Source organism: Arachis hypogaea, chromosome 3 (genome assembly GCF_003086295.3).
Source record: "Arachis hypogaea cultivar Tifrunner chromosome 3, arahy.Tifrunner.gnm2.J5K5, whole genome shotgun sequence".
In the NCBI taxonomy this organism is placed as follows: domain Eukaryota; kingdom Viridiplantae; phylum Streptophyta; class Magnoliopsida; order Fabales; family Fabaceae; genus Arachis; species Arachis hypogaea.
The window spans coordinates 79,600,897-79,621,321 of record NC_092038.1 but is presented as its reverse complement, the minus strand read 5'-3'; the positions used below and the strand labels follow the sequence as shown (position 1 = coordinate 79,621,321).

General features: G+C 38.0%; 1 protein-coding gene across 1 annotated transcript; it reads left to right on the top strand.

Annotated features, from left to right (window-relative positions):
* Nucleotides 1-349: 349 nt before the first annotated feature.
* LOC112770815 (transcription factor RAX1-like) lies at nt 350-1,420 on the top strand. The gene is made up of 3 exons (XM_025815228.3): nt 350-641; nt 731-860; nt 942-1,420. The coding sequence occupies exons 1-3, from the start codon at nt 506-508 to the stop codon at nt 1,405-1,407; spliced, it is 732 nt and encodes a 243-aa protein (XP_025671013.1). The 5' UTR covers nt 350-505; the 3' UTR covers nt 1,408-1,420.
* Nucleotides 1,421-20,425: the final 19,005 nt, after the last annotated feature.

Genomic DNA, 20,425 nt, shown 5'->3' with positions numbered 1-20,425 from the left:
ATCTATAGATTATAGTTTCCTGTGTCTCTTGTTATTTTTTATTTTTTTCAAACCCTTGCTTCAGCAGTCAACTATCCTGTCTATCACATTTGTGTTGTTGTAGATGTTTGGGGCACCCAGTTATCATGGCCTATTGGGCTGGGCATGGTAGTGTGGCCCACTTTGGATGATGAATGAATCATGGTCCATTTGATATGGTGATGAGTATTAAGGACTATTCTTTTTGTGGCTCAAGCATGTGATGTAATGGCAAAGAGGTTTGCCTCAAATGAAGTCACATCAGGATCGAATTCTAATGTAGTTGTTAGGTTAGTGTGTGGGTGTATTGTATGACCAAAAAAAAAAAAAAAGGAAAAAAAGTACTATTCTTTTCTTTTTCTGTTAAATACTTACGTTTGATTGTACCTTGTGGTTGACCGGTTCTCACTTGAAAATTGAAAAAATGGGGTCTATTTAAATAGCTTCTAGTTGTGGTATGCCCTAACAAAAGACAGAGAGAGTGGCAATGGGAAGAAGTCCATGCTGTGACAAAGCTAACGTGAAAAGAGGGCCATGGTCTCATGAAGAAGATGAAATACTCAAAAGCTACCTCAACAAACATGGCTCTGCTGGTAACTGGATAGCCCTTCCTCTCAAAGCAGGTTTCAGATCTCATCTCTCATCTACCTCCTTGTGTTTGTTTGTTTGTTGCCTGTCATTGTCTCTTTCTATCTGACTAATGATGATCAAGGCCTTAAACGCTGCGGGAAAAGCTGTCGTCTGAGATGGCTCAACTATCTCAGGCCTCACATCAAGCATGGAGCTTTCACTGACGATGAAGACAAACTTATCTCCACCCTTTATGCTACCATTGGAAGCAGGTAGTAACAACCATCAACTACTTAACTTGGATCTTCTTCATTCATTTTATGTATTACGACGTTGTTTCTGTGTGTGTTAAGGTGGTCCCTTATAGCAGCTCAGCTACCTGGAAGAACTGATAATGATGTCAAAAATCACTGGAACACTAAGCTTAAGAAGAAGTTCTTCGCAGGAGGAATAAACACTGCCAATGCCACTACTGTCCTCAACACTGCTTCTTCAAAGTTCCCAACTTTCACTCCTCAAGTTGAAGCCTTTGATCATAATAACAACACCCCAACTACTTGTTTTGAGTCTGCTGTTTTGGATTTGTACCAAACACCATTCCCAGTTCCATCAAAAATGCTGCCTTTGGAATCAGACATTTCAGCTACTAATCCCTTGGTAATGAAAGAGAAAGATCATGTTGGTCATCAGTGGCTTGGTTATTATGCTGAAGAAGATGATTCCTTCTTGCTTGATATTGTGCAAAATGGATTTGCTTATTCTCAAGATAAAAACACCCAACTAGACCCATCATCGTCGTCGTCGTCGTCATATATCTAATCAATTATATTAATGATAGCAGGATGCAATGAAATGATATTTGAGTTCAATTAAGAGTTCTAGTATCCTTTTGCATATTATTAGTCGTGCTCTTTAATATTCATTCATTGTCACACGAAAGTTACACCGATATGCGGACGTTAAAGGATCCTGAAATTAAAGTGTCACGAAAGTTGCGTTGGCTGCTCAAATATACAATTTCCAACAATGCCAGGGTCCCCCCATCTGACAATTATTAACAGCTACCGTTTGTCTCTTTCTGGGGCACCATTAATAATAAATAGATCGAGGATGCATTATGATTATAGGACTGCTTCCTGAACCATAACCTTCACATATTATACAAATGAATCTCTAAGTATCAATCTATCACATCCTGTAAACAAGGGTTTAACGATCGTGTGTGCTAAAAGGATACGTTAAGATAAGGAAAAGTATAGGGTACCAACATATTATCTGCCAACTTATTACCAATAATGATTAATTATTATATTTTAAATACATATACAAAGAGACACATCTAAAAAATATATTTATAAAGACACTTCTATTAAACATAGCTATAAAAAAAACATTTTTATTAGACACATCCACAAAGACACTTCCATTAAATACTCTTATAAATAAAAGTTGGTAGATGTTGGCAGAAATGCTGTTGGTAACGTAGCGGGATCGGATAAGATAATAAATTAAAATTTTTTTTATTAAAAATATAAATATTTAAATTTTTAATACATTTATTTTATATTGATTAAATAAAAAAATTTAAAATTTTTTTATTAATAATAAATTCTGGATTGCTACACATCCATATAACCATATAACCAAGTTGACTCAAGCCCAAATAGAATCAGGCGCATTAAATGGCGAGTGAAACACACGCGCCAGAGACAAAAGAAACCCCTCCTTTTCCATTTGCACTTCATTATGAAAAAACGTTGCATCTTCAATACGAATCCAAGACACAAAAACACTCATTCTCTTCGAATTTCTCTCAACATCACTCAAACTTCAATCACATTCTCTGTGGAAACCACTATTGGAAAGGAATCAGAAGAAGATTTCGCAAGCAACAACCAGAAACAAACGAAAACAGCAACAAAGACTACCAAAGGTATGAGAAAATTACTATTCATTTAAAATATTGCAATGTCGCGTTTCTTCTAGTTGCATTTTAGTTTTACTGGATTGATTTGCTTCGTTTAGTAGATTGAACTATTGTGAATGATTTTTACAGTATAACTAGGCCTTGGAATGAAATTTGTTGTTATTTTCATGCAATTCAATGGATAGTGTAACTAGGGCTTTAAGATATACGTGCTTGTTCTTATTGGTGTGAATAGTTTAACTAGAAGAGCTTTAAAATTGGTTGTTACTCTAACATCCTAATTAGCCTAAGCCTTACCCCGCGTTGTAAAGCAAAAGTTAATCAGAGATTATGATAGTTTCTAAGCTTATACCTAATATATATATATAGAAAGAATAGTATAGTCTACAAGCCCGATGAAGGATATAGCTCAAAACAGGATTTTTAAAAGCGCAAAATGTACTAACGAAGCTACTAGCTTAAGGCACAAGAAACCAATAAGATATGACAAAAGATAAGTATATAATATCATAGGAAACTAGTCACAACTCGTGGAGTTTAAGCCAGCTAGTCATATACAAGTATATAAAACCATACAGTGAAAACAGCTTATACAAGTTTTGTTCTCTCATATATATGCCTTTAGGCAAACCAAAATACAAAAGAAGAGATGTATAAACAAAATAAACTAAAAGGACTCCAAAAGAATCCAAGATCCTCCGCTTCTGTCACCATCCAAAATAACTCACCGAGGTGGGTTGCGACCTGCATCTGAAAAATACAACAAAAATATAGTATGAGAATAGGAGGTTCTCAATATAGTAACAGTGCCCAGTGATGTAGGACATAAGACCTCGGGATGCCAAAGGCAATCCTAAGCTCCATATCAATCACAAGATTTCATTACTTAAGCATTCTGAAACAGATAAGCATAATATATCAACATTGACTTAAATAAACCAAGTAATCCATCTTAGGGGATTTCTACTCTAACGAAACACCGCTGTCCCACTGCCTTCACCAACCGATCCTCCATGCAATCCCATCGCCACCGCCTTCCGAACCTCCTCAATTCCAGTAGAAAACACAGGTAATATACAATGCAAGTAAAGCACAAGTAGAAGCATATAAGGCAAATAATTCAGATAGCAAGTAAGCATGTTATTCAATTAGGCAAGCCATTACAAGTAAACAAAGCATACAAGCAGATAGAAAATGCATATGATGAATGCCTACCCTACTGGCTGTGATATCACATTGTCGGTTCAACTGCCAACTCGACACATCTCCATGGAGACGTCGCCCTACGGAATTCTCATATGGGAACCCCCGAGATATAGTGCTCGGATCATTGTGCAGGTACCGGCGCCTGCACGCTCTATAGTTCCAAAGGGATGCGAGTGGGATACTTTTGCCTCAGACCTCACATCTCAATGTAAGTGGGATTAACTACCGTCCTTACGCCACCGCCGCTACCTCGACAGGCGGGATTAACCACCGTCCCTGCCAAGTGCATAACGTCTCATAATCTCAGTAAAAACATTATTTTGTGGTTTGCAGAAAGCATTTTTAGTATATAGAGATCCATCATCTCAATCCGAGTCCCTGACTCATCTCAACCACTGTCCATTCATAACTCAGTTTCCAAATATCAAAAGTTCATTACTCCTCATCTCATATACCAAGCATCCTTCACCTGACGTCAAACCATTCTCAGCACGCGAGAAATCTAGGCCTCCATTTTCAAATTTAACATAAAATCATATACTAGAACCCTTAAGTTATATCCCATGTTCTAATACTCAAAACTAGACCCAAAAGTCTTAAAATGGTGTTATAGAAGCTTACAACCTTGTTGGGAAAGAAGAATAGTTGAAAACAAGTAAATTTGAGATACAGGACGTGTGCGGCCGCACAGGGGTCTGTGCGTGCGCACGTCCGGGAAATTTTAAAATGTGTGCATACGCACAGGGGTGTGCGTACGCACAGGTGGCAAAACTTACATAATCTGTTCACTCGCACAACCTGTGCCAGCGCCCCTAACAGTTTGACCTCCCCAACGTGTGCGTCCGCACAGGTTGACATTCTTCCTTAGATATGAGCGTGCACAAGCTGTGCTAGCGCTGCAAACAGAATGCACTTCCCTGCCTGTGCGTGCACACAGGTGTGTGCATCCGCACAGATCAAAATTTTTTCAGGTTGTGTGGCCGCACAAGGCTGTGCGTGCGCACATATCAGAAATCATAAAATTCAGCAACTTTGTAAAATTTCAAATTTTTAACACCAAGTTTGAATGATCATAACTTCCTCTACAAAATTCCAATTTTTACAAACTTTATATCGATTGAAAGGGTTTTCAAATATCTTTAATTCTAAATAAATTTCAATCAGTTTTGAAAATCGAGGCAAAAGTTATGATCGAACAAAGTTCACCAAAATCCCAATTTTACCAAACTTCACAATTTACACAATTTCTTACCATACACATTCCAAATCATACCAAACCATTCAAAAACTTTACCTTTCATCAAAATTAACCTATTGTGCCTAATACACTAACATTACCACATTTCTCTTCACATTTCATCATCTTCAATATCAACACCAATATATCACACTTTTACAACCATAATGCGAAATCATCCAATTCAACATCACTTATATCATCATTATGCCTTTTTAAGTTACACAATCAATCATCATTATCATATTACCATCATTCATCATACTCAAACCCAACAATCATTAATTCATCATAAATCACCATATATGATTACTTAACAACTGAGGAGCAGATAAATTATACGCTTTTTGGTAGTATTTTCACATAGTTTTTAGCATGTTTTACTCACTTTTTATTATATTTTTATTAGTTTTTATGCAAAAATCATATTTCTAGACTTTAATATGAGTTTGTAGATTTTTCTGTGATTTTAGGTATTTTCTGGCTGAAATTGAGGGATCTGAGTAAAAATCTTATTCAGAGGCTGAGAATGGACTGAAGATGCTGTTGGATTCTGACCTCCCTGCACTCGAAGTGGATTTTCTGGAGCTACAGAAGCCCAATTGGCGCGCTCTCAATTGCGTTGGAAAGTAGACATCTTGGACTTCCCCGCAATGTATAATAGCGCATACTTTTTCCTTGATTTGATGGCCAAAACTGGCATCAAAATGCCCACCAAAGACCCATTTTCTGGCGTAAAACACCAGAACTGGCATCAAAGCTAGAGTTAAACGCCCAAACTGGCCTCAAAACTGGCGTCTAGACTCCAAGAACGTCCTGTGCACGGAAAGCTAGAAAGCTCAGCCCAAACACACACCAGGTGGGTCCCAGAAGTGGATTTCTGCACTATCTACACCTAGTTACTCATTCTCTGTAAACCTAGGTTACTAGTTTAGTATAAAAACTACTTTTAGAGATTTAATTTGTACCTCATGACATTTTTACATTTCTTATTGTACCTTCGATGGCATGAGTCTCTAAACCCCATGGTTGGGGGGTGAGGAGCTCTGCTGTGCCTCAATGAATTAATGTAATTACTACTGTTTTCTATTCAATCGCGCTTGCTTCTGTTCTAAGATATTCACTCGTACTTCAATGTGATGAATGTGATGATCCGTGACACTCATCACCATTCTCAACTTATGAATGCGTACCTGACAACCACTTCCGTTCTACTTGCAACAGCATGAGTGTGTATCTCTTGGGCTCCTGATTCATAAGTTTGATTGTCTCTCCTGACAACAGAGCATTCAATTCCGTAAGATCAGAATCTTTGTGGTATAGGCTAGAATCAATTGGCGGCATTTCTGAGATCCAGAAAATTTAAACCTTGTCTGTGGTATTCCGAGTAGGATCTAGGAAGGGATGACTGTGACGAGCTTCAAACTCACGATTGTTGGGCACAGTGACAGTGTTCAAAAAGATCAATGGATCTTATTCCAACACAACTGAGAACTGACAGATGATTATCTATGCGGGAAACCGTAGCGGACATGTTTTTACTGAGAGGACGGATGGCAGCCATTGACAACGGTGATCCACCAACATAAAGCTTGCCATAGAAGGAGCCAGGCGTGTTTGAAGAAGAAGGCAGTAGGTAAGCAGAAACTTAGAGGGTAGAGCATCTCCAAAACCTCGACCTGTTCTCCATTACTGCATAACAAGTATTATTTATTTCATGTTCTTTTACTTTTTACAAATAAAACTAAGAATTATTATTGTTATCCTGACTAAGAGTTACAAGATAACCATAGCTTGCTTCAAGCCGACAGTCTCCGTGGGATCGACCCTTACTCACGTAAGGTATTACTTGGACGACCCAGTGCACTTGCTGGTTAGTGGCATCAGAGTTGTGAAACGTGTAAATCACAATTCCATGCACCAAGTTTTTGGCGCCGTTGCCGGGGATTGTTCGAGTTTGAACAACTGACGGTTTATCTTGTTGCTTAGATTAGGAATAAATTATTTTTTTTTGTTGGTATAGAGTCATCAAATTTGAGTCTTTTATTTTCTTTTCAAAAATCTTTCAAAAATAATTTTTCTTTGATTAAATTTTGTGTCAAACTTTTAAGTTTGGTGTTCTTTTTGTGTTCTTGTGAGTCTTCAAGGTGTTCTTGAGTTTTCTTTGTGTTTTGATCTTAAAATTTTTAAGTTTGGTGTTCTTTGGTGTTTTTCCTCCAAATTTTCGAAAACAAGGAACATTAGATCTAAATAATTTTAAGTGTTGTGTCTTTTGTGTGTTTTTCTCTCTCCTCATTAAAAATTAAAAAAATCTTTTCCTTTAATTACTCATAATTTTCGAATTTTTTAGTCTTATTTTATTACTTTGATTGAAAAATTTTAAGCTTGGTGTTTTCTTATTAAGAAAGTTTCAATCTTTAAAATTTTGAAATCATATCTTTTTCAAAACTTCCTAACCACTTTCTCTCTCTTCATTTTCGAAAATCACCGCCCAAAATTTTTCAAATCCTTTTAATTAATTAATTATTTTAGTTTCCAATTTTCTTTTATTTTCGGTTCTCAAAAAAAAAATTGAAATAAAATAAAATAAAATTTTATTCACAATTCACATCACCTCCCTTTCTCCATCATAGACCTAAGTGGAACTGAACAGTTTAGAAGGATTTTGGGGTCATATGCTAACCCCACTACTGCTTTATATGGGGGTAGTATCTGTATACCCCCCGTTAAGGTTAGCAACTTTGAGCTAAACCCTCAGCTCATTATCATGGTGCAGCAAAATTGCCAATATTTCAGTATTCCACAGGAAGAACCTACTGAGTTTCTGGCACAGTTCTTACAAATTGCTGATACAGTACGTGATAAGGAAGTAGATCAGGATGTCTACAGATTACTACTATTTTTATTTGCTGTAAAAGATCAAGCTAAGAGGTGGTTAAATAACCAACCCAAAGCAAGCATACGAACATGGAAGCAGTTATCAAACAAATTCCTGAATCAATATTTACCTCCAAAAACGATGACACAGCTAAGGTTGGACATCCAAGGCTTTAAACAAGAGGATAATGAATCTATTTATGATGCCTGGGAGAGGTACAGAGAGATGCTAAGGAAATTCCCATCTGAAATATTTTTAGAATGGATGCAGTTAGACATCTTCTACTATGGGCTTACAGAAAAAGCCCAGATATCTTTAGACCACTCAGCTGGTGGATCTATACACATGAGGAAGACAATTGAAGAGGCTCAAGAGCTCATTAATACAGTTGCAAGAAATCAGCATCTGTATTTGGTTAGTGAATCTTCCATGAAAGAAGAGGCTAAAGCAGTATCCACTGAAATTAGTCCTCCAGAACAAGTTGCTAAACTTAACCAGCAAATACTTCTCCTAAAAAAATAGTTAGCAGAGTTCAAAGAAATGTTACAAGATACTAAAAATGATAACAAAAATATGGAAGCACAATTGGATCAGACAAGACAGCAGTTATCTGAACAGAAGAATGCCAAGTTGTTCAATTAAGAAGTGGAAAGACATTGAATATCTCAACTCAAGGCAGCAAAAAGCTAAGAAAGGAACAACTAACAAGATGACCAATTAATTGCCTAAAATCCCTCTGAGGACAGTAAGAGCCCATAGAGGAATAATTCTGGCGTTCAAACGCCAGAAAAGGGTAGTAACCTGGCGTTAAACGCCCATTCTGCTGCCAGTTCTGGCGTTCAAACACCAGAAAAGTGCAGTAACCTGGCGTTAAACGCCCATTCTACTGCCAGCTCTGGCATTCAAACGCCAGCAAGAGGTCAGACACCTACAAGTGCTGATAACAACCCCCTTAAGCAGGCTTCTCCAACCACCTCTGTAGGACATAAACCTGCAGCAACTAAGGTTGAAGAATACAAAGCCAAGATGCTTTATCCTCAGAAACTCAGTTAGGCGAAACATGATACACAATTTGCCCACTTTGCAAACTATCTCAGAACTCTTGAAATAAAGATTCTGTTTGCAGAGGCACTTGAGCAAATACCCTCTTATGCTAAGTTCATGAAAGAGATCTTAAGTCATAAGAAGGATTGGAGAGAAACTGAAAATGTTTTTCTCACTGAAGAATGCAATGCAGTCATTCTAAAAAGCTTACCAGAGAAGCTTAAAGACCCCGAAAGCTTTATGATACCATGCACATTAGAGGGTACTTGTACCAAGATAGTTCTATGTGATCTAGGGGCAAGTATCAACCTGATACCTGCATCCACTATCAGAAAGCTTGGTTTGACTGAAGAAGTCAAACCAACCTAGATATGTCTCCAACTTGCTGATGGCTCTATTAAAATGCCATCAGGCGTGATTGTGGACATGATTGTCAAGGTTGGGCCATTTGCCTTTCCCACTGACTTTGTAGTGCTGGAAATGGAGGAGCACAAGAGTGCAACTCTCATTCTAGGAAGACCTTTCCTAGTAACTGGACGAACTCTCATTGACGTCCTAAAAGGGGAAGTGACCCTGAGAGTCAATGAGGATGAGTTTAAGTTTAATGCTATCAAAGCTATGCAGCATCCAGACACTTCAAGAGACTACATGAGCATTGATATTATTGACTCCCTAGTGGAGGAGATCAACATGACTGAGAGTCTCGAATCAGAGCTAGAGGATATCTTTAAAGATGTTAAGCCTGATTTGGAGGAATCAGAGAAAACAGAAGAACCTCTGATAACTCCTCATGAGGAGGAGAAGCCTTCTAAACCTGAGCTCAAACCACTACCACCATCCCTGAAATATACATTTCTGGGAGAATATGACACTTTTCCAGTGATCATAAGCTCTGCTTTAGATCCACAGGAAGAGAAAGCACTAATTCAAGTGCTAAGGACATACAAGACAACTCTTGGGTGGTCCATAAGTGACCTTAAGGGCATTAGCCCGGATAGATGCATGCACAAGATCCTATTGGAGGATGATGCTAAGCCAGTGGTTCAACCACAGAGGCGGCTGAATCCAGCCATAAAGGAGGTGGTGCAGAAAGAAGTTACTAAGTTACTGGAGGCTGGGATTATTTATCCTATTTCTGATAGCCCTTGGGTGAGCCCTGTCCAAGTCGTCCCAAAGAAGGGAGGCATGACAGTGATTCATAATGAAAAGAACGAACTGGTTCCTACAAGAATAGTTACAGGGTGTCGTATGTGTATTGACTACAGAAGGCTCAACATAGCCACCAGAAAGGATCATTTTCCTTTACCATTCATAGACCAGATGCTAGAGAGACTAGCAGGTCATGAATACTACTACTTTTTGGATGGCTATTCAGGTTACAACAAAATCGTAGTAGATCCTTAGGATCAAGAGAAAACAGCATTCACATGTCCATCTGGGGTATTTGCCTACAGAAGGATGCCATTTGGTCTGTGCAATGTACCTGCTACCTTTCAGAGATGCATGCTCTCTATCTTCTCTGATATGGTAGAAAAATTCCTGAAAGTCTTCATGGATGACTTCTCAGTATTTGGAGACTCATTCAGCTCTTGTCTTGACCATCTAGCACTTGTTCTAAAAAGATGCCAAGAGACTAATATGGTTTTAAATTGGGAAAAATGTCACTTTATGGTGACTGAAGGAATTGTCCTTGGGCACAAAATTTCGAACAAGGGGATAAAAGTGGATTAAGCTAAAGTGGAGGTAATTGAAAAATTACCACCACCTACCAATGTTAAGGCAATCAGAAGCTTTTTGGGGCATGCATGATTCTATAGGAGGTTTATAAAGGATTTTTCGAAAATTGCCAAGCCTCTGAGCAATCTGCTAGCTGCTGATGCACCATTTGTATTTGACACAGAGTGTTTGCAGGCGTTTGAGACTCTGAAAGATAAGTTGGTCATAGCACCAGTCATTTTTGCACCAGACTGGACATTACAATTTGAACTAATATGTGATGCCAGTGACCATGCCATTGGTGTAGTATTGAGACAGAGGCATGACAAGCTTCTACATGTCATTTACTATGCTAGCCGTGTTTTAAATGACGCCTAAAAGAATTACACAACCACAGAAAAGGAGTTACTTGCAGTGGTTTATGCCATTGACAAGTTCAAATCTTATTTAGTAGGATCAAAAGTGATTGTGTACACTGACCATGCTGCTCTTAAATATCTCCTCACAAAGCAGGATTCAAAACCAAGACTCATAAGGTGGGTGTTGCTTCTGCAAGAGTTTGATATAGAAATAAGAGACAGAAAAGGGACAGAGAACCAAGTAGCTGATCACCTGTCACGGATAGAACTAGTAGCAGGAGCGTCCCTCCCTCCTACTGAGATCTCGGAAACCTTTCCGAATGAGCAACTGTTTACCATTCAGGAAGTACCATGGTTTGCATACATTGCAAACTATAAAGCTGTGAGATTCATACCCAAGGAGTACAATAAGTTACAAACGAAAAGATTGATTTCCGATGCAAAGTACTACTTGTGGGATGAACTATAACTCTTTAAGAGATGTGCAGACAGAATAATCCGTAGATGCATGCCTAGAGAAGAGGCGCAGAAAATCCTATAGCATTGCCATCGATCACAATATGGAGAACACTTCGGAGGTGAGCGAACAGCCACAAAGGTTCTCCAGTCTGGCTTCTACTGGCCTACTCTCTATAGAGATTCTCGAGAGTTTGTGCATAAATATGATAGTTGCCAGAGAGTAGGTAACCTGCCTCACGGTTATGCCATGCCTCAGCAAGGGATCTTAGAGATTGAGTTGTTTGATGTATGGGGTATTGACTTCATGGGGCCTTTCCCACCATCATAGTCAAACACTTATATTCTGGTTGCAGTAGACTATGTATCTAAATGGGTAGAAACAACTGCAACGCTCACTAATGATACTAGGACCGTGCTGAAGTTCCTCCAGAAGCATATCTTCAGCAGGTTTGGTGTCCCTAGAATATGAATCAGTGATGGAGGTACTCACTTCTGTAATAAATAGCTTGACTCTGCTCTAGTTCGATATAGAATTAACCACAAGGTGGCAACTCCGTATCATCCACAGACAAATGGGCAGGCTAAAGTCTCAAATAGAGAACTAAAATAAATCCTGGAACAGACTGTAAGTACCTATAGAAGGGATTGGTCAAGAAGTTTGGATGATGCTCTGTGGGCATACAGAACAGCGTTCAAGACTCCTATAGGGACATCTCCATACCAGCTTGTGTATGGCAAGGCCTGTCATCTGCCAGTGGAATTGGAACACAAGGCCTATTGGGCAACCAGGTTTCTAAACCTTGATGCTAAGTTAGATGGAAAGAAGAGATTACTCCAGCTGAATGAGCTAGAGGAGTTCAGACTCAATACTTTCAAAAATGCCAAAGTTTACAAGGAGAAATAAAAAAGGTGGCATGACAAAAAGCTGTCATCTTGAGTCTTTGAGTAAGGACAGAAGGTTCTGTTGTTCAACTCTAGGCTCAGATTGTTCCTTGGGAAATTAAAATCCTAGTGGAGGGGACCATATGTGATTACAAGTGTGTCACCATATGGATATGTAGAGCTTCAGGATGCTGACTCTAACAAAAAGTTCATTGTTAATGGACAGAGGGTCAAGCACTACCTTGAAGGCAATATTGAGCAAGAATGCTCAAGACTGAGACCGAATTAAAGCTTAGAAAAATCCAGCTAAAGACAATAAAGAAGCGCTTGCTGGGAGGCAACCTAGTCGTTAGCAAAGATTTTTGTTATTTAAATAATAATTATACGAGTTTGATACAATTTATGGTCAAATACAGAAGTTTACAGAGTTACAGCAGAGTTCTGAGCATAAAAATAGAGAAAAAGAGCTCATTGGCATAAAACACCAGTAATGAGGCATTCTAGGTGTTAAACGCCAGAATGGGTATCATTCTGGGCGTTTAATGCCAGTAAGGGCAGCATTCTGGGCGTTTAACGCCAGAATGAGTAGCATCCTGCGCGTTCAAAAAAAAATGCCCAGTGACAAAAGATTTTCGGTGTTTAAACGCCAGCCACGGTACCTGGCTGGGCGTTAAACGCCCAGATTGGCCAGTAGATGGGCATTAAACGCCAGGACGCCAGAAGAGCATGGGGAGGGGAATTTCACTCCCAATTCATATTTTTTTCAAATTTTCTTGTTTTAATTCATAATTTTCTACATAAACACATTACAAATCTTCATCTTTCAAAATCCATTTTTGAAAAAAATAAATTTTAATTAATTATCTTAAAAATCCTTTTCAAATCTTTTTAAAAACTCATTCATCTTTCCAAATTCTTTTCATATTTTTTCAAATCACCCATATTACCTCCTATATCTTAGATGCATTAACAAATTTCAAATTCAATTTCCCCATATCTTTTCCAAATCTTTCAAAATTTTAAAATCATATCTTTTTCAAAAATTTTGAAACCCACCCCCTCCCTTTTAAATCCCATTCGGCCATCCCCATTCATTCACCATTTGAATCCTTCTCTCCTTCTATCCCTGTTCCTTCCTTTCTTTTGCTTGAGGACAAGCAAACCTCTAAGTTTGGTGTGTTTTTTCGTGATCACTAAGCTAAAACTCACCAAGATCATGGCCCCCAAAGGAAAACAAACCATTTCAAGAGGCAAGAAAGAGAACAATCCAAAACCTTGGATGCATGAGAGGTTCTGCACCAAAGAACATGCAAACCGTTACTTCAAAATCACATGCAGAAGATCAGTGATCTGATAAACCCATTTGTAGGATTTTTCTTGTGCTTGATTTAGGGGATTTTATAACCTTTTACCCACATTTATCCATTAAAATAGCATGGTTTTATTACTTCTCCTTTAATTGTGCTTAAGAGTGAAAACATGCTTTTTAGGACTTAAAATAGCTAAATCTAATTCTCCTTAATTCCATTAGATGCCTTGAGAGGCAAGGATTGGACCAAGGGAATGAAGGAAAAGCATGTAGAAATGGAGAACTCATGAAGAAATAAAGGAAACGCAAAAGCTGTCAAGCCGACCTCTTTGCACTTAATCGACCATAACTTGAGCTACAGAGGTCCAAATGATGCGGTTCCAGTTGGGTTGGAAAGCTAACATCCGGGGCTTCGAAAAGATATAAGATTTACCATAGTTGCTATACGTATAAGGATGCGTACGTGCACTGTACGTGTACGCGCACTGTCCGCGTACGCGCACTGTACGCGTACGCGCACTGTACGCGTACGCGCCATTGGTGCACGTGATTCACTTCATGCAAACTCGTTGCTAGCGAATTTACAAGCCTTGTGGGCCCAATTCAACTCATTTCTGATCCTATTTAAGCCAAAGATTGAAGAGGGATGGACAAGTTAGTTACCATTAGTTTAGTTTAGCTTAGTTTAGTAGTTAGAGTTAGTTTCTAGAGAGAGAAGCTCTCACTTCTCTCTAGGATTAGGATTAGGATTAGTTCTTAGATCTAGGTTTTAATCTTTGCTTTCTGCTACTTCTACCTTTCATTTCCTTGTTGTTAGATTCATCCTTCTTCTGTTCTTTTGTTGTAATTTTCTTTATGTTGTTCTTGTGTTTTGTTGTAGATCTCCTTTTGTTTCTTCTACTCTCTTTCAATTCAATCAAGGTAATTCATAATAAATGTGTTTCTTTTGATTGTTGTTGTTAATTCCTTTCAATAATTGTTGTTAGATTTCATTCTTGTTGTCAAATTACTATGCTTTTCTTTTGTGCCTTCCAAGTGTTTGAGAAAATGCTTGGTTGGATTCTAGAGTAGAGTTTTATGTTCTTGGCTTGGAAAGGTAACTTAGGAACTCTTGAGTTACTAATGTCCAAGTAATTGATGATTGGGATCCATTGACTCTAGTTCTCACTAATTGAATTAGTGGAGAGTTAGGACTTATGGACTAGGATTGATATAGCTCATTTGACTTTCCTTTACTACTAGTTAGAGGATGATTTAATGATATTAATCCTTGCCAATTCTCATATTGTGGTTAGTGATTAGGATAGAGATCCTTGACCACCAACCCTTGCCAAGACCTTTTTAGGCCTTAGTTTACTCTCTTGCCATTTATCTTTCATGTTTCTTATTAAAACCCTAAAAATAACTCACAACCAATAACAAAACACTTCATTACAATTCCTAGGGAGAACGACCCGAGGTTCCAATACTTCGGTTTATAAATTTAGGGGTTTGTTACTTGTGACAAACAATCTTTTGTATGAAAGGACTATTGATTAGTTTAGAAACTATACTTGCAACGAGAATTCATTTGTGAAATTCTATACCATCAAAAATCCATTCATCAAAAGGCGCCGTTGCCGGGGATTTGCAATGGTGTTATGTTATTGGTTATTGTACATATGTGAATATTGTGAATAGGTTTATCTTTTGTTTGTCTCTTAATTTTTGTTAGTTTTATTTTGTTCTTTCATTATGAATTCTCACTTTGGCTTTGAGTTTGGTTCTAATTGTGTTGTAGGAAATGTGGACTTTAATGGCAACATGTACCATGGATGGAACCAACAAAGATGGGAGGAGCCTCAAGGAATTGATCACTCCTATTGGCAACAACCTCTGGATACTTATAGGTATAATTCTCATCCTAATGCATGTCAATTCAATAGCTATGGTGACTCCTTTTATGATAATCAAACACCACCATATGCCTATGAATCTCATCCTCAACATGAACCTCAACCATTCTCACAAGCCTTTCGTTACCAAACACCTTCCTATAATCCATATCCACCATATGACAAATCACCCATACCATATTCTTATGACCTTTATGAGCAAGAACCTATAGAACCACCACAACTTTATCATGATTATTACCAAGAACCACCTCAATACTCACCATCTCCACAATTCTACGAAGAAGAACCACCTTCCTACCATGAACCCTCTCTCCAAAATAATGAACCTTCCTACTCACCCCAAGCCCCAATAGGCGATCCTCTCACTTTGTTACTTCAAGGACAAGAAGCCATGAAGCGGGACACATTTGAGTTTGTGACCAATTTGACCAAGGTGGTGCATACTTTAGCCCACCAATGTTTGAAGACTCAAGGTAATTCTGTGACCACATGTGAAAGGTCAAAAGAAGAGAAAAGCATGAAGGAGAAATTGGAAAATTCGGTGGAAAAAGGAGGAGTCAAATTTTGTGTTAGAACATTTGGAGAAGCCTATGATCATTGAAGAAAAGGAAGAAGTGGTTGAAGATTTAGGAGATGTTGAAAGTCCAAGGGAATGTAGCATCATGGAGCACTCTTCCAAGAAGCTTGATATTGATGTTGAGGAGGATGCGCAACCTCCAAGGCATATCATCGTTGGAGACTTGGAAGAGGCTTATCAAGAGATGAATTTAATCATGGATGAATTTCTCTCTACAATGGAAGCCTCTCCCATTGGACATGAAGTTGAAATTATAAAAGAATGTGCACAACCTCCCATACATTTGGTGAGCAATGAGAAAGAGAGTAAATCAAAAGAGAGCTACCAAGAGGAAAAAGTTGGCATGGTGTATATCGAAATTGAAGATTATGAAGAGGTTGATCAAGAGATGAATTTGTCCATCAATGAATTCCTATCCAATTTTGAATCACCTCTCATCGGGCAAGAAACCGAAGCTCTTGAAGACAACACCAAGCCAAGTGAAAAAGGGGAAAAGGTTGAAATTGAAGAAGCTTGTGAAGAGGTGGAAACAACCAAAGAAGAGCCTAAAGAAGTAGACCTTGCATTGTCTAAGTATGGGGAGGTCTCCCTCCCCAAGTCACCATCCAACACCACATTCAAGTGGGTAAAACTCTTATCCCTAAGCTTTAATTTCTCACTTGAATATGGTTTAATTGAAAATGATGGTCAACTTAGAGCTCTTTGTGGGGTTAAGAGTAGGAAAGAGTTGTGTAGTGGGTGGAAACGTCATTCTAAGCTCATGATGGTTGTAAGCTCAAAACTCAAGAGCAATGGTTGGTGTGGAACCAAATGGCATGGGTCTAGGAAGTTGTTTGGAAGCTTTTTGAGAATTCCAAAGCCATACCACCCGGATGGAATAATGATGATCAATCTAAGGACGGGTGTCAAAACAAAGTGTGGGATCCCGGATCACACAAGGAAAATCAAATTTGGGAGCTCATAGCTTGTGCGAAACTCCATCAAAGCTTGAAGATGTTAAAATTGAAGAATGGAGCTTATTGGAGATTCAAGCATTGATGAATGTTCAAGGAGAGTTTCAAGCACAAGCCACCTTGAGAGGAGCTCCCCATAAGTCCAACTTAAGGACAATAAACAAAAGTGCTAGGTGGGAGACACCCCACCATGGTAAAATCCTTTCATTTTCTCTTTTGTATATATTGATAGACTTAGTTTAAATTCATGTTTTGATTAGTTAGTTGAGTATATTTGGTAGTATAATATGTTAAATAAGGTTTTGTGGTGTTTTGGTAGCTGTTTGGAGGTTTGGAATGCTTAGATTGGTGCAAAAACATAGCAAAAATTTTTGAAAAACAGAGCACCATCCACGTGTACGCGCACTGCGTGCATACGCGTGCATCAAGCGTTTTGGACCATCCACGCGCGCGTGCAATGCGTGCGTACGCGTGGATTGAGAAGTTCCACCCTCCATGCATTTTTCAGAGAGTTGTGCCTGTGTCGTGCCAACGTTGTGCCTTTGGCACAAACCTATTCGCGCGCAAACGCACATGACGCGTGCGCGCCACTCTCGGAATAATCCTCCATTGCGGACGCACCCTATACGCGTACGCGTCGGGTCCATTGCACCACAACCCACGCGCGCGCGCCATGTGTGCGTACGCGCGGATCCCCTTTTCTCAACACTTCTCTTTTCTTCCCCTCTTTCCATTTCTTTCCTTCTCCTTTCTTCTTCCCTTCTTCTACCCCTCATCCAACACTTCCAAACACCATTGATAACCATTTATTTTAGTTAGTTAATTAGTTAGTAGGGTAGTTAATTAGTTAGTTTTAGTTTAGTTTTCATTTCATTTTTCTCTCTTTCCATTATAAGTGTTGGATTATGGATTTTGCTTACCATATATTGCTGCTTATTACTAATTGAATGCTATCTTAGCATAATTGTTTTAAATATTCTTTGTTGGATTCTATCGTTGAGGTATATTTTGCTACTTGGTTTTGAGTTTTTTTATGCTTACCTTTTGCAAAATACCAAGTGATGAGAATTGCCTTCGAGCTTGTAACTCTCCTTGAATCACATGATTTGGCCACCATGTGGTTTGAGCCTTATTCTGTGATTAGGCAACCTCTTGATGGATGATGATGTGCATTTACCTTAATGCATTGTATTTCATGATCATATGCATCCATATGTTTTAGCTTGAATGCTTCCATGCTTCTCTAATGCTTGTTTTACCTTACAAGTTCACTTAAAGCATCTCAAGTATACTAGAATGAGTAAAGTGAATGCGTCTTTTGTGACATAGATTTTTATGCTAATGTGTGTTCTAAACCGCACAATTTAGAATTCACACACCTATTTGGCATTAATGTCACACTAATTAACCACTCAATTCTAGTGAGTTACCTCATTCCAACAATGTCTGCTTCCTTGCTTTTGTTTTCTCATCTTATGGTATTATATTTTTTTGTCTTTCATGACGAATGCACCACAAGCAATAACGGAAGCAAGACTAAGAACACGCAGCAATCCGGAGACTCGCCGTACCCCTTGCTCATCTTTGAGTGCACCGAGGACGGTGCAAACTTTTAAGTGTGGGGAGATCGTCCGACCGATCGGCGATTTTGGGTGACAAATTTCTATTCCCAACACTTTTGCATTTCATTCTAGGATTTTATGGTTTTTACTTGCATTTTCTTAGTTTTGCATATATATACAAAATAAGCTTAGTCAAAATAATGGAATTTTTCAAGGATTTCTATCTATAGGGCACCTCAATTGATTTGAGTGAAAACTTTTCATTAAACTTGCTTGAATTATATATCTTGTGGATCATGTTTTTGAGCTAAGAACACAAGCAAGTGAGTTTTGAGCCTAATAGTGTGGTTACATTTTATAACCACTTATTTTTCCTTCTTGTGTGCATTATTCTCTTTCTATAATTGTAATCTTTGATTTGTTTGATTCTTTATGTCCATTATTTTATGTATTTATGCATTTATATGATTGAGGCCATCATTTCATTTAGCTCACTTACCCAAAAAGCCTTACCTTTTATCTTCCATTGTTAACCAAATTTGAGCCTACGATTAACCCACTTCATTCTTATTTTAGCACATTACAAGCCTAAAGCGAAAAACAATACAAGTCCTTAATTTGGATCTTTGATTAGCTTAGGCTAGTGTGTGTGAGTATCATTCAAGTGTGGGAATCTTGGGACATTGGGTGAATAAAAGGGTGTATTTTGTATTATTATTGGAAATATTGGGAATTGGGTACATACTCATGTATTGATCAAATGTAAAACCTTATGCATTGAGGTTCTTGTATATAGAAAGAAAAATATGAATGAGAAAAATAAAAGAAAAAGAAAGAAAAATAATATGGAAAAGAAAAAAATAGAAAAATAAAAGAAAAAGAAAAAGCAATAAAAAGGGGACAAAATGCCCCAAAGCAAAGTGAAGCTCAATAAAGATCAATGCATAAGTGTTGTGAAATGAAAAGGAAATACATGAGTATGTGGAAAAGTGAGGAATGGGTAGTTAGGTTAGAACTTAATTGTATAGGATGTCATAGGTTAGGTGGGAAGTTTAAGTTTGTCAAAGATTCAAAATTCAAGCTCACTTGACCATATATGCATCCTACCTTGACCTTAACCCCATTACAACCTAAAGAAAAGACCTCATGATAGATGTATGCATGCATGAAATATATGTTGATTGTTAGAAGAAGAACAAATCTTGGAAAGCATGATTAGGGGAGAATTAAGAGAATCAACCCTAAACACTTGAGTGAATAGAGCGCAAACACATCCGGTGAGGATTTGATGCTCAATTACATGTTTCCATCTATGATCATCTCTTCTCATGCAAGTTTGTAAAAATATTTAATAACTCAATTCAATTGTGGATTAGACTTGCTAGTCCTTAGCCCTTGTGCATATATTCTTCTTGGGAATTGATTTATTTTGACCAAGCAATTGCATTCATTTAGATAGTTGCATATAGGTAGATTGCATTTAGTTAGTTCCATTGAATAAATGCCATACCCTTTACTTCATTCTTGGTTTAAGCATGAGGACATGCTTGGTTTAAGTGTGGGGAGGTTGATAAATCCCATTTGTAGGATTTATCTTATGCTTGATTTAGGGGATTTTATAACCTTTTACCCACATTTATCCATTGAAATAGCATGGTTTTATAACTTCTCCTTTAATTGTGCTTAAGAGTGAAAACATGCTTTTTAGGACTTAAAATAGCTAAATCTAATTCTCCTTGATTCCATTAGACGCCTTGATATGTTTGCTAAGTGATTTCAGATTTAGGAGGCAAGGATTGGACCAAGGGAATGAAGGAAAAGCATGTAGAA